This window comes from Leptodactylus fuscus, chromosome 4, assembly GCF_031893055.1.
Source record: "Leptodactylus fuscus isolate aLepFus1 chromosome 4, aLepFus1.hap2, whole genome shotgun sequence".
In the NCBI taxonomy this organism is placed as follows: domain Eukaryota; kingdom Metazoa; phylum Chordata; class Amphibia; order Anura; family Leptodactylidae; genus Leptodactylus; species Leptodactylus fuscus.
In genome coordinates, this window is record NC_134268.1 from 158,240,401 (window position 1) to 158,254,159 (window position 13,759).

Genomic DNA, 13,759 nt, shown 5'->3' on the forward strand with positions numbered 1-13,759 from the left:
GTATTTTTACAAGTTCGGCGTAACTCCGTGTGCATGCAGCCTAAAACTGATTTTCACGAAAATGGAGCTGCAATGCTGAATAAAAAAGAGATCTTTGGAAAGAATAGAAGCTATACAAGGGAATATCATTAGTTTGGTGTAAATTTTGCATCTGACAGCCTGTGCATAGCTGATCTATAAGAACCCATGAGTGCTCGGGCATACTGGATACAAATCTCACAGTGCAGAAAGTTCTTCATATACTTGTGTCATCCCTACTGAGCACAATGGATGATGGAACAATGCAATACACTGACAAATAGAGCAGAGTTCTTTATGGCTGAGAAGGTGGAAATGATTAATATGCATTACAGTAGATGACAGCCCAGAAAATAATGTAGAATTTCCAGTCACAGAATATGTGGAAATCTAAAGCTTAACAGCCATAATTTTTTAGGCAAGCGGCATCATTCTGGCTAACTATTCTTTATAGCTTACATTTAAAGCATTTATTTCACAAAAGTGCCGCTATTAATTCTAGAGCGACGCAGCTTCCTTACAATAAAGAGTATGCAAGCACTACCATATAAATCTGGAGTTTACAGGACGCTAGAGCAATGTTCCATTTCTAAAGTTTTCTTATTTTAAGTACAAGTTAAGCAAATGTCACTTTTCCAGTGTTTACATCTGAATCTCCGCTCTTACCCTGGGCAGGCCGTCGCCATAACTGCAGATCATAAATTAATTTTCTCCCATAACTGCACAAACTACACAGATGTTTTATTGTACAGGTTATTTTACATTCAGGTAGAGCAGGCGGCATTATCTCCATGCCATGCATGACTTCCTACAGTAATTACAGTATTAAAGCTGCTACAGGTATAATCCTGGTTTACGAAAAGCTCTTTCCTAAAACCACGGCGGAATCTCTAGTGTCACATCCCAAGGGCAGAGAACTGTTAAATTCCGCAGCAAAGTTACTTTGATGTGCAATGATTTACAGCTTTATGTAATAGGACCAGGAAAGTTTATTTTATCAGTACTTCTCAAAACACAGGAGTATTTTTGTGGTAAAAGGTTTCATAATTTATGATACTTTTACACCGGGAACAGTCTCTTATGGGTTTCATAAATCACAAATTAAGGGGTCACCTTTGATGATCCTACAAATTTAGCATATAAAATGGATTCGTAGCTTAAAGAAAATCTGTCACTAGGTTTATGCTACTCTGAGAGACGGAGACCCTGAATATAGCGCTATATATCACTTATCAATATGCAGTAGCTTTTATAAACTATCAGGTGCAGTATAAGCTGAGTGCTGTGTGACGCTTCAGTCCTCTCAATGATGTGCATATGTTCTTGTGTGCAATTTTGGGCCCCAGTGTACAAATAGGACATAATTTGACTGCAGAGTGCAGAGATGGGCGTCCAAAATAATCATAGGAATGGGTGGGTTGGAGTACCCTGACAGAATAATACATTTAGGGTTATTCAGTTTAGAAAAAATAACTACGAGAGATCTAGTAGCAATGTACAAATACATGAAGGGACAGCACAAAGACCTTTCTAATGATCTTTTTACTCCTAGACCAGTGACAATGACAAGGGGACATCCTCTATACCTAGAGGAGAGAAGAGTTTACCTACATAGATGGGGATTCCTTAGCGTATGTTCACACAGAGTTTTTTGCAGGCGGATTTTGACTCAGAATCCGCCTCAAAATCCCCCTGCAAATAGGCCTCCCATTCATTTCAATGGGAGTCCCTTGCTTTTTTTTCCTGCTTGCGATTTTTTTCAGCTAGTGGGAAAAAGAAGCGACATGCCCTATCTTCTCACAGATTGCGCGGCTCGAGACTCACTCCACATTAGGCCCATTCATTCAGGCCTAATCTGCAGCAGGTGCACTGCATCGGCATCCCGTTGCAGCTAGCCGTGCGGTGAATTCACATGGCAGAAAAGATGAACCGACCCTTACTGTAACAGAAGTAAGACAATGGAACTCTCTGCCACAGTAAGTGGTCATGGTGAACTCATTGTGCAGTTCAAAAAGGGCCCAGATGGCTTCTTGAAAGGAGAAATATCATGGGTTTTATTATGGGTTTTAGATTTTTCTTTAACCCCTTCCCGACATGCGCCGTAATAGTACGGCGCGTGTCGGTTCTGTAACTATGGCGACCGTCATAGCCGCCGGGTGTCTACTGCTGTAAGCAGTAGACAACCGGCTCTGATGCCTCCGATCGGTCCCCGGACCGATCGGAGGCATTAACCCCTCCGGCGCTGCTGTCAAAGGCGCCAGAGGCGCCATTTTCCCGGCGGCGCATGGGCGCCGCCATTTTGGCAGGGATCGCCGGCTCCTGGAGCATGCTCCAGGGCCGACCCCCCGTTGCCATGACAGCCGGGAGCCTTGTTAAAGGCTCCCAGCCGGTCTGCAAATTCTCTCTTTTGCAGGCTGGTGTATACAGCCTGCAAAAGAGATGATGATTTTTTGCAATGCATTGCAATGCATTAGCATTGTAATGCATTGCATTAGTGATCAGACCCCCTGGGGTTCAACACCCCTAGGGGGTCTAATAAATGCAAAAAAAATAAATAAAAAAAAAAGTTAAAAAAAATATAAAAAAATATAAAAAGTATTAAAAGTTCAAATCACCCCCCTTTCCCTAGAACAAATATAAAAGTAGTTAAAAACTGTGAAACATACATGTTAGGTATCCCCGCGTCCGAAATCGCCCGCTCTACAAATCTATAAAAATATTTTTCCTATTCGGTAAACGCCGTAGCAGGAAAAATAGTCAAAAGTGCCAAACCGCCGTTTTTTCACTGTTTTAATTCTGATAAAAATTTGAATAAAAAGTGATCAAAGCAATAACATTTCCCGAAAATGGTAGAACTAAAAAGTACACCCGGCCCCGCAAAAAAAGACGCCCTATACATCCCCGTACACGCACGTATAAAAAAGTTACGGCCGTCGGAATATAGCGACTTTTAGAAAAAAAAAATTTTAACACCGTTTTGGAATTTTTTTTAGGGGTCAAAATGTAAATAAAACCATATAAATTTGGTATCCCTGGAACCGTACTGAAACACAGAATATAGGGGACATGTCATTTTGGCTGCACAGTGAACGCCGTAAAACCAAAGCCCGTAAGAAAGTCGCAGAAATGCATTTTTTCTTCAAATCCACCCCATTCTGAATTTTTTCCTGCTTCCCAGTACATTATATATAATAATTAATGGTGGCATCAGGAAGAAAAAATTGTCCCGCAAAAATTAAGACCTCATATGACTCTGGGAGCGGAGAAATAAAAAAGTTATGGGGTTTAGAAGGAGGGGAGTCAAAAACGAAAAACGAAAATCAAAAAATGCCATCGGCGGGAAGGGGTTAAAGACAAGTTGATCCATAGTTTTATACTGACTGCTGGAGTTGGGATTTTTTTTACCCTGGAATGGGGCAATTGGCATCAGCTTCTTTGCCTTTTTCTGCATCAACACTTTAGGATTATAGATTGATCTTGATGGACCTATATCACAATCCAACCTCATATACTATATTAATATGTATGTAAATAATTCAGTATAAATGAGTGCAGGGCTCCCTGTCTAACCACCCATCACTAATTGACAGCTTTTCCCCATTCATAATAATAGAGAGAAATCTGTCAAATGTAGGGAGGGCAAGTGGGGCCACCTACTCATGAATACAAGGACTTACAGCTCACACAGAGCTCTGCTTGCATCTGATAAACTGCAATTTTATTTTAAACCCCCCCCCCCACACTGTTTATGGACAAGTAAGTGACCCCCTGCTATAGTCAGGGTGATGTCAACACTTTTGCTGCCCTCAAACTTGACAGCATAAAATTGGTGATAATACTCCTTTAATACAATGTAATGCAATATTCTACATACTTATTGCATCAACAGCTCCTGATTGCAGTCACTGAATAGAAACTTTCTTTATGGATTTCTAAATAATATAAATCTGCCCAAATTTTTCTATATTGAGAAAGGTATACAGTTCAGTACACAGGAGAACTCTATCAATGAAGAATTTTGTTGACACATGACCAATGCAGCCAAATCATTGCCTGTAATGGTGAGCCAATCATTGCCTGTGATGATGAGTCAATCATTGGCAGTAATGGTGACAAGTCAGCACCAGTGAGCTCAGATAGAATATAATCACGGGACCTGTGGCAAGGGAATTGGTTAGAAACCTTTAACTCCTTTTATTATATTAATACTATTATCAGCTATTTGCAAAAACACTTTTATAGGTTGGTGTTCTTGCACTAAATATGTATTACTGATCCACAGCATAGGTAAAATGTTTGATGACTTGCCCCTCACCATTGGCACACCATGTTACTCCTTATCTCTGTGTGCTGCTGCTTCTTCTAACAAACTGAATGTGAGTTAAGGAAATAAAAAAAGCCAAACCACTATAGTTACACACAATTGAGATCAAGAATATGTAATAGAAGGGGGGCTCCTGCCAGCCCCAACAAGAGTAAAGCACTTATTATACTAGGTTCAATCCATAAAATCAAAGTCATTCTTACCAAAATCACTTGGAAAAGAACAGGAACAAGGTTGCTCTCTTCAATGTCCCTTGCAGAAAAGAAATAACAGAAGGAAATTACTATATTACATTGTGTTAATATAATCTCACTTTCTCAGTTCAGGCAAGGCCAGGCAATTCAATTCACACTCCATAAGGGAAATTCTACTAAAACAATTAATCACAGAGCAGGACATGTAGATTTCACAACGTGGTCAATGCATTTTTATTACAGGAGCAGCAAAGTTTAATTTTCTATAAAGTTCATTATGGACTTTTTCTTCTTTGTATTTACCAGCATAGTACAAACATAGGCTAGATTCACTTCTGCATTCGGGTTTCCGTTCGGGGGGAGGGTCCGCTTGGGGACCACTGAACGGAAACCAAATTTGCATAAAAAAGCAGTTACCTTAGGAAACCCACGGACCCCATAGACCATAATGGGGTCTGTGTAGTTTCCGCACAAAAAATGTGAATAGAAAAGTGCTGCTTGCAGCGCTTTTATCTCCGCATTTTCCATGTGGAGAGGAGAACAGAATCCCCGAATACAGATGTGAACCAAGCCATAGTAACAAAATAAATATGTGTGCAGATGTAAGACCTGCTATTACTTTGCAGATTTGGACAACATTAGTGATGACTTGTCTTTGTGTGCAATTGTCTTAAATAAGAAGTCATATTTCAGCCTCTGTTTTTTGAGTGTAGGTTCAAAAACCAATGTCTGCCACCAGCAATAACTTCTAAACCGAGGGGCAACACGGTGGCTCAGTGGTTAGCACTGCAGCCTTGCAGCACTGGAGTCCTGGATGGAATCCTGCCAAGGACAACATCCGCAAGGAGTTTGTATGTTCTTCCCGTGTTTGTGTGGATTTCCGCCCAAACTCCAGAGACATACTGATAGGGAGGAAAAATGTACATTGTGTGGGGCTCACAATCTACAAAAAAAAAAAAAAAACAAAACAAAAAAAAAAAACCTTCTAAACCGCTTCTATGCGTTTTAGGGATAGTTAGTTGCATAATGTATATACTGTGCCTTTTTAGGGACAAAACTTAGCGTAAAATTGAACTTTTAATGTGTATGCAAATGAGGCGTTTGCCACACGTGTGTGACTGAGTCTATAGGAACACCACAAAAGCCATTTTTGTGGTACTAGACTCCCTCTAAAGCAGAGCTGCTAATGTCATTTTTATGTGAACTAACTTTTATGTATGAGTTTTTTGTTTATAGACACAAAGATATTGTAGGAGTTATCCAGCACTATCAAGGCTAGGTTCACACCTGCTCCAGATCTCTGCTCAGGGATTCTGTTCTTTTTTTCTGTTTTAAAAATGTAGAGAGAAAAGTCCTGCAAGAGGCGGACCCCATTATAGTCTATGAGGTCCGTAGGTTTCCGCAGATATCTGCTCTTTTAAGTGGATTAGGTTTCCATTTGTGAGGTCCTCAAGCAGTCCCTCGAACGGATACCTGAACGCAGGTGTGAACTTAACGTAGGTAAGACTTCGTAAAATGAGCTCCATAGGAATGAATGGGACAGTCAAGACCACTAATATTCTGATGGTCCGGATGCTACTATTCAGTATGATGTAGAGAACTTTAGTGCTTATAGATAACATTGCTTAGAAAGAAAAAATCCCCCTTATATTAACTGTTCAATCTTTCTTGTCCTTTTCTGAATAAAAGCTTACCTGATGAAAACTGGACTGTACTCAGTCAAAGCCACCAAAAACTTTAATGCATACACAGGAACTGGATCAGGTTCCAAAATAATTCGGTCATACCTACAACGAAGGACATATTCAGCATGTTTCTTCTATACTACTTCAATATATGAACAATAAAAACTAATGTCTGATTTGTTGTTTTCTAAAACAGATGACTTCAGTTTTACAAACCTTTTATAGCTCACACAAATTCAAGAATACCACATAGAAATACTTCATATATGTAGGAAACCAGTGTGAAGACATTCAGAATGCAGATAGTGGACACTGCACAATAAAACAGCGAGAAGATACTTGGCTTGTTCAATATGAATTACTTTTATACATTTATCTTAGGCTCAATTCACACTTCAGTCATGTTTTATGTCAATACTGGAGACCACAATGTATTACCTAATCCTTAATACAATGGATAGCAAACGTACCCTGTCCAATAAGTACTGCATGCTGGAGCCTATTGGAATGGTATATAATAGTAATAGAACCTATAGTCACCTGTTACATTGCCTGCTGCTCCAGTGCTGGCACTCCGGTGTTCCCCCCAGTTTTCATTTACTTGCAGTGATGAAGTCTTTCTCTACCCACATGATCATTATAGCCAGTCACGGCTTCTAGCAGTATACACAAGCGCCAAAAGCGATGAGTTCAGTGACTGACTGCAGCAGTATATGGGTAGACAGCGTTGGCATTCCAGAACCCTGGCGCTGTAGTGTTAACATACAAGTATAGGTTCTATTGATATTTTATATCATTACCTCCCTGTGGACCTATTTTATAGGCACTTGATAAATGGTTTTAGCACATTAGTACAAATATTTCTACTCTTTTGAGGGTTTGCTACAATGTTGTCCATGAATGTAAAATAGTAGAATAATTTAGGGTGGGTTCACAACTGCTCCCCAGCCTCCATTATGCAGGTTTCTGTTTCCTGCCCAAAACTGGGCAGGAGACGGAAACTGGCAGGCATTTTTCAAACCCATTCAAATGAATGAGTTTGGAAAGTGTCCGGCCGTGAGCGCCTGTGTTTTGTGCTCTCTGCGGCGAAACCATTTTTTTTTTTTTAACCGGACACAAAGTCGGACATGCAGGACTTTGTGACTGGTTAAAAAAAAAAAAAACGGTTTCGCCGTGGAAAGCAGAAAATGCTCACAGGCGGACACTGTCTGCCAGGTTTCCGTCTTCTGTCTGAAGAAGACGGAAACCTGAAAAAGGAGTTCAGGCGCAGGTGTGAACCCGCCCTTATATGGATTGTGTTTTAGGGAATATCAAAAAAGCAAAATACACACTTCACTGCATTTAATATAAGTTGTAGAGGAGCGTATGTGTACAATATTTAGAAAAAACATTTCCTTATGTTGAATTTGCGCTAGTAACTATGATTAGGATTGTAGTACTACTAAAAGTATCATTACTGCTTGAATGATATATGTATTTTCCCATAAGAACCATCAGATACCTGCACCAACAGTATTTGGTGACTGTAACAGAAAGTTGAAGGAAGAATAAGGTTGTTACATAACTTAGCGGGTTTATAAGTTCTAGGTTCACCACAGGTAATCAAAATGGCAGTAACATTTATAGCCACGGAGGAACCTTTGCCTTCATTATTAAATGATAATGTGATTAAATATCCATGACTGGTTACTCATTATAATGGCGTACTGAGAATTTTTCCAGAGCACTGGCATATACAAAACTTCTTCTGCAGAACTATCTGTTTAGCTTTCATACAGAAAGCATACAATAAAGTCGACTAAAAGGAATATAAAAATGTTATAATTCAATTTTTCATTTTCAAACTGATTTGCCATGGCTTTTTACATTGTGCCTCATCTCCTCTGTTAATTATCTTATTGTAATTTTGCTGCAATTTCAACAAGGTCAGAGACTGAAAAATGTGGTTGTTTGACATAAAAATAAACCATTGTACTTAAACACAAAGTTCTGTGCATACTGCAGATATTTATGAAAAGAACAAATATATGGGTTCTGTTATGCATGAGTAAACAAGCAGCGGGTTACAGTAATTCAAAGCAAAAGCAATTTCTATAGCCTTCAGAAGAAAGTACAATTTATTAAAATGGTGTTCCCATAATATGGAGATTAGTAAATATTTTACATGATGTTAAAAAATGCTGAAACTAGGAACAAAAAGGCTTTGGCCTCTCAAAGAGCCTTTTTATATCAGATTAAAAGGAAATGGTACATGTAGCAGAGGATAGCTGGAAGACGAATCGTCTCCTAGAAATTATAACAAATTATAAAAAATAATATTTTCATGATATTATGTTACTGAAAATAGGCTATTCCTAGAAATACAAAGTTTAGACTTGTCATCGTAGTACAAGATGGAAAAGATGGAAACTTCTTGGTCAGACTGACTGCGGGATTGTCACTGATCATGGTTATAAAAGTCCCTTGTATGAGCCAAATGAATTGAGTGGCCAGTCATGGAAGTGTGGTCACTCCATTATTTTTTTTTTTTTTTTTTTTTTTTAATGTAGTTTGTGAGCCCCATATAAGGATCACAATGTATATTTTTTTTCTATCAGTATGTCTTTGTAGAATGGGAGGAAATCCACACAAACATGGGGAGAACATACAAACTCCTTGCAGATGTTGTTCCTGGCGGGATTCGAACCCAGGACTCAAGCGCTGCAGTGCTAACCATTGAGCCACCATGTTGCCCCATCACTCCATTCATTTCTATGGGGCTGCAGCACATCTGCAGAAGCACAAGAAAATGAACAGAGCAGCTTCATTTAAGTAGGGGATCCAGGTTCTCCTGATCACTAGAGACCCAGTGGTTAAATCCCCACCAGTCAGTAAGTGATACTATATCCATTGCATAGTGGTAAACTGAAATAAGCAGGATACCACTTTTATGTGAATGAAACTATTGAATGAAAGCCTAAAATTACCAAATGGGGAGAAAGATGGAGGAAAAAGTTGCACTGTACAGTTACCAATACTAACGTACAGAATGTTAGTGGCACTGATCTTATAAGAGACAATGGTGTCCATATAGGATAGGGGGCCAACAGCAAAGAATAAATTGAGGCAACCCTTCTGTTGCTGAGTTACACCACCACTTTCCTCCCCATCGGGTGTAGTAGGCCTTATTGCTTGTTAGCATCTACCCCACCAAACTCATTTGCCCAGCTCCTAACTAGTTCTCAGTGGCCATGTAGAATACAACCCTAGGTAAATTATCAGCCTTCCTTAAAAAAAAAAAATAGAAGGCATGGATTTCCCCCATGCAATTGCATGTACTACCTATATGCTATGCCCATCTTAATAGAGGAACATTGGATACTTAACATGCTTAAAGACAAAAACACTGACATTTCCAACTCATTCAGTCCCAATAGGCATACATGTATGCTCCAAAGTTAATATGGCACTAGTAAAGCTGCATTAAGATCTTTTCGTTTGCAATATCTGACTTTCTGAAACAGCTTTCAACTCTCTTACAATAAGATATTTTCATAAATAGGCCATGAACATTGTAACCTAGTGCAAAGATATTTCAGGAGGGGAAGGCTAGGTCAGCTGCGACATATATCAAACGTTTAAAACTGAAAAGATAAGTGTGTTAAAAATAAGCCTGCAATAAGACCTTTAATACTTAGAATTTAGGAAGAGAGATACTTTAAAATAGCAGAGGTTGGCATGGATAAGATAACACAATAGAGTTTCACAGAAGATCTATAGGTCATCCATCCATATAGTCTAGTCCTTGTGCCCTCTTGGACAATCAAAAGTGCATATGGAATCACATTTTACCGTATATATTAGAGTATAAGCCAACTTTTTCAGCACAGTTTTTATGCTGAAAAACTCCCTCGGCTTATAATCGAGTCAGGGTTCAACTCGGGGTTGGTTTGGCAAGGACCTGCATAAATTAAACAAAGGGGGAGGTCCTTTAGTGCTACAGCAATGATATAGGGCACTCCAAACTTCTCTAGCAAGAGAGATGAAAGCCCGGGAGGACCCTGCTGCTGCCCTCCATCAAGGAGAGGAAGAATAAAGTGAAAGTAAAACACACAGGTACCTGCTGGTGTTACTATTCCTATTAATGTTAGGCATTTGGGGTTAATAATTTAGTTTCAGTGACTCCATGTGCCTCACATTAATAGCAGTTAACCCCATCATGTCCCTTATATTAACCACTGTGTGCTCATATAAGGGTTACTAATATGTGAGACACATGGGGTACTAATAAAGGACCTTAATTATGAAGATACCTAATTATTACCTCCATATGTCCCACATATCATTAACTCTTATGTGAGGCACATGGAGATACTAAGCTGTGATGCACATGACCATGATGTCTCAGTTAGGGAGCGTTCACACTACCGTCAGTGTCCGACAGGTTGTGTCGACAGGTAGAAAAAACCTACATGTCGGGTTTTTCTGTCCGCTTGAAAAGTTGGACATCTTTAGGAACGGACACTTAAGGACAGACATGGAGTGTAAAACAACACACCCGATCGCCATTTAAATGAATGAAAAATGTCACGGACACAGCAAGTGTCCGCTGCTAATGTCTGCACAAGATTTTGAACGGACATTAGCAGCGGATACTAACGGTAGTGTGAACGCTCCCTTAATGTAATTTTATTGATATCTATTTTATTTTTTGAAAATTTCCAGTAGCTGCTGCATTTCCCCCAAACCCCAGGCTTATACTCGGCTCAATAAGTTTTCCCAGTTTTTTTGTGGTAAAATTAGGGGCCTCAGGGGCCTCTTCCTACTTCCTGGCGCCCTTAGTGGCTGCCTCGATACAGGGCTCCAAGCTGGGAGCAACCTTCATCTTTCCTTTCTCACTCTTTTTCTCTGTATCTTCAAGAATCCTGTAACCAAGCAAACTAGCACTATGAATTAGCAACTATAAATCGAATGGAAGACCCTGTGGAGTATTTTGTTTCTATTGTAAAGCATGGACAATGACTCAAGACCTGGTTCAGCTGGTTTGCTGTGTGTACACATGTGCCTGTTTACCATCCCCCCAGGAGCTAAGAACAGCATGGACACCATGCGGCATGGAGGAGAAACCTACATGGAAACCTACATGGAAATGCGGACTTCTTCTTTCAAGGAGATGATTTTTGGCGTCTATTGCTGATGTGTGACGATGCCTACAGCTGACTGGTATTTCTTTCTATTACTGTGGACACGTGGGACTCTGTTACAGCCTAGGAGCCTACCATCACCCACCTACCCCAGGAGTTATGGAAGCTTGGCAAGAGAGCAGCACCCTGTCTACCTGGATGGCTTCAGACCTCTCTGGGCAGCAGAACACAGTGGTAAGAAGAAAGGAGGAGGAGGAGGGCTTGTGATGAAGGACATTTGGGGCATTTTTTGTGGTTAATGGACAATAGTGCTGATACAAGATACCAAACTATCAGCTGGACATTAGTGCTGACACAAGATACCAAACTATCAGCTGTGAGCAGGAGATCTCACTACATACCAAAGAACTACCGCATGTTACCATGATAGCTGCATGTGTCCCCCACCTCTGCAAAAATGTTTTCTGCTTGTTATATCTACATGCTGTGACCCCCCCCCCCCTCCTCGTGTCCTCCAACCACATTCGGCTGTATTATTAACATCAATCCGCACAGAGAACTAAATGATCCTGCAGTGTGTCTGTGTTTGTTTCTTTTTAGTTGCTCTGATTCCTAGGATTTCTCTATCTGCTATGAGCTTGTATGTGTTTCTCTCTTGTTATATACTACTGTACCATCCAGGAAACTGTATCACTGAAATTTTCCCATTGTGGGACTATTAAAGGATTATCTTATATTATATTTGGGTCGGCTTATACTTGAGGATATACGGTAGTTATTTTTGTGTATACAGCCCTACAGGAAACTGAAGAAGTGCACAGCCCAAACTGACCTTCAATATTTCTGATAGCTTAAGGGCTCACAAGAAATAAATATTATATTAAGATATCACATCCACCTTCCCCATTTACCGCGGATGGTCGGGGTTTAACACGGACAGATACACCAAGTAGATTCACTTTACTAGACCTTCTCATAGATGCCCTGAAATAAAAGGGTCTTCTAATAATATAAACCCTTTAAGGTAAGGAAACATGGCAATTATTCAACTCTGGGATGTGGATTGATAGGGCAAATGAGCTCCTGAATATTATATCACTTTTTAATTAAGCAGATTTTTCAGGTAGTTTCTAACTATATATTCTTCTCAACAAAGTATCATTTATCTCCCTTTCAGATTCCTAGAAGTGATTCAGGTCACTGAGAGTGAAGTCACCATAGGCAATAGATGATCTCTGCGAGCACTCGGAGAGGTTGTGACAGCTGTCAAGAGATGTACCTGCCCAGGCAAGCTGAATGAATTACTATTTAATGTGAAGCTGCAATGTGCGGTGGGCATATATTAATATTAGCATTGTTATTCTTAATAACCAACCTAACTGTGATGCAGAATATCAGTAACCATGAAATTAGATAATGATAGGCCTGCAACATCTGCAATATGGAAACAATATCATATTTCTGAGCTCCTTCTACATACCGTAGCTACAATTAACAAATGTTAATTAGACCGCCAACCCACTCTTCTCGTTGTCACAGTATTCACATAGCCAAACTATTTGTGTAAACTACCGTATAGTAATACCTTGTGGACTTGATTATTCAAATAACCTGAATATAGGCAATGCTGAATAAGAATATTAGACCATATATAAATAGTAGGAGATTATTATGGAATAGAACTAATGACTGCAGCTACATGACACCCAACAGCCAATTTAATGCAAGTGCTAATCTTCAGAGACTCTCACTGTCGCCATGACATTTCATAACGGAATTGATTTTAGTTGATAAATGTCAAAAACTTAGATTGGTTGATTATTTGACACCTAAAATTCTATCTACAATGAAGGCCTTGAAGAAGACCTGCCATCTACAGATCGCTGCACATTAAACTAAGCCTGTAGGGACACTTAATAAACATGTTATATTTACTAAGAGTTCTGCTGCGTAGACAGAAACTAGCAATGACCACTGGAAAAGCAAGGTGAATATAGTGTTTTGGAATCCTGGACATCCCCTTTAATAAGGATTGCATGTAAAAATAAAAAAAAATAAAAAACGAATAAAAAGTTATCTGAGGACATAATGTGTCCGGGGACTGCACTATATCATTATCGTCTCAACAGTTTTATACCTCTACAATGATAAATTAAACACTGCAAGGTGGCCTGGAATTGATTCACCCCTGTTGAGAAAATTCTGGTAGAACATCTGAATAGCACCAATTGTGCCTATAGCATCATAGAAAAGCTCAGGAGGACTCCAGCATTGAAGATGGGATTGCAATTGCTTGTGGATGTCCATATGGTGCTAATATGCTAAGACATACAGGCAGGGCTGGGATGAAGGCAGAGGAAGGCGACTGCCCAGAGAATCAGTTCTTATCAAGTTTATATACACAAACTTTGATCT

At 39.6% G+C, this 13,759-nt stretch overlaps 1 protein-coding gene across 1 annotated transcript in view; it reads right to left on the minus strand.

Annotated features, from left to right (window-relative positions):
- Positions 1 to 13,759, minus strand: part of ULK4 (unc-51 like kinase 4) — a 511,681-nt gene that overhangs the window by 252,868 nt on the left and 245,054 nt on the right. Inside the window, exons 30-31 of the mRNA XM_075271240.1 lie at positions 6,231 to 6,323; positions 4,546 to 4,594 (exon numbers count right to left, since the gene is read on the minus strand). Coding sequence (XP_075127341.1) covers positions 4,546 to 4,594; positions 6,231 to 6,323 — 142 coding nt within the window. The remainder of the gene's footprint in view (positions 1 to 4,545; positions 4,595 to 6,230; positions 6,324 to 13,759) is intronic.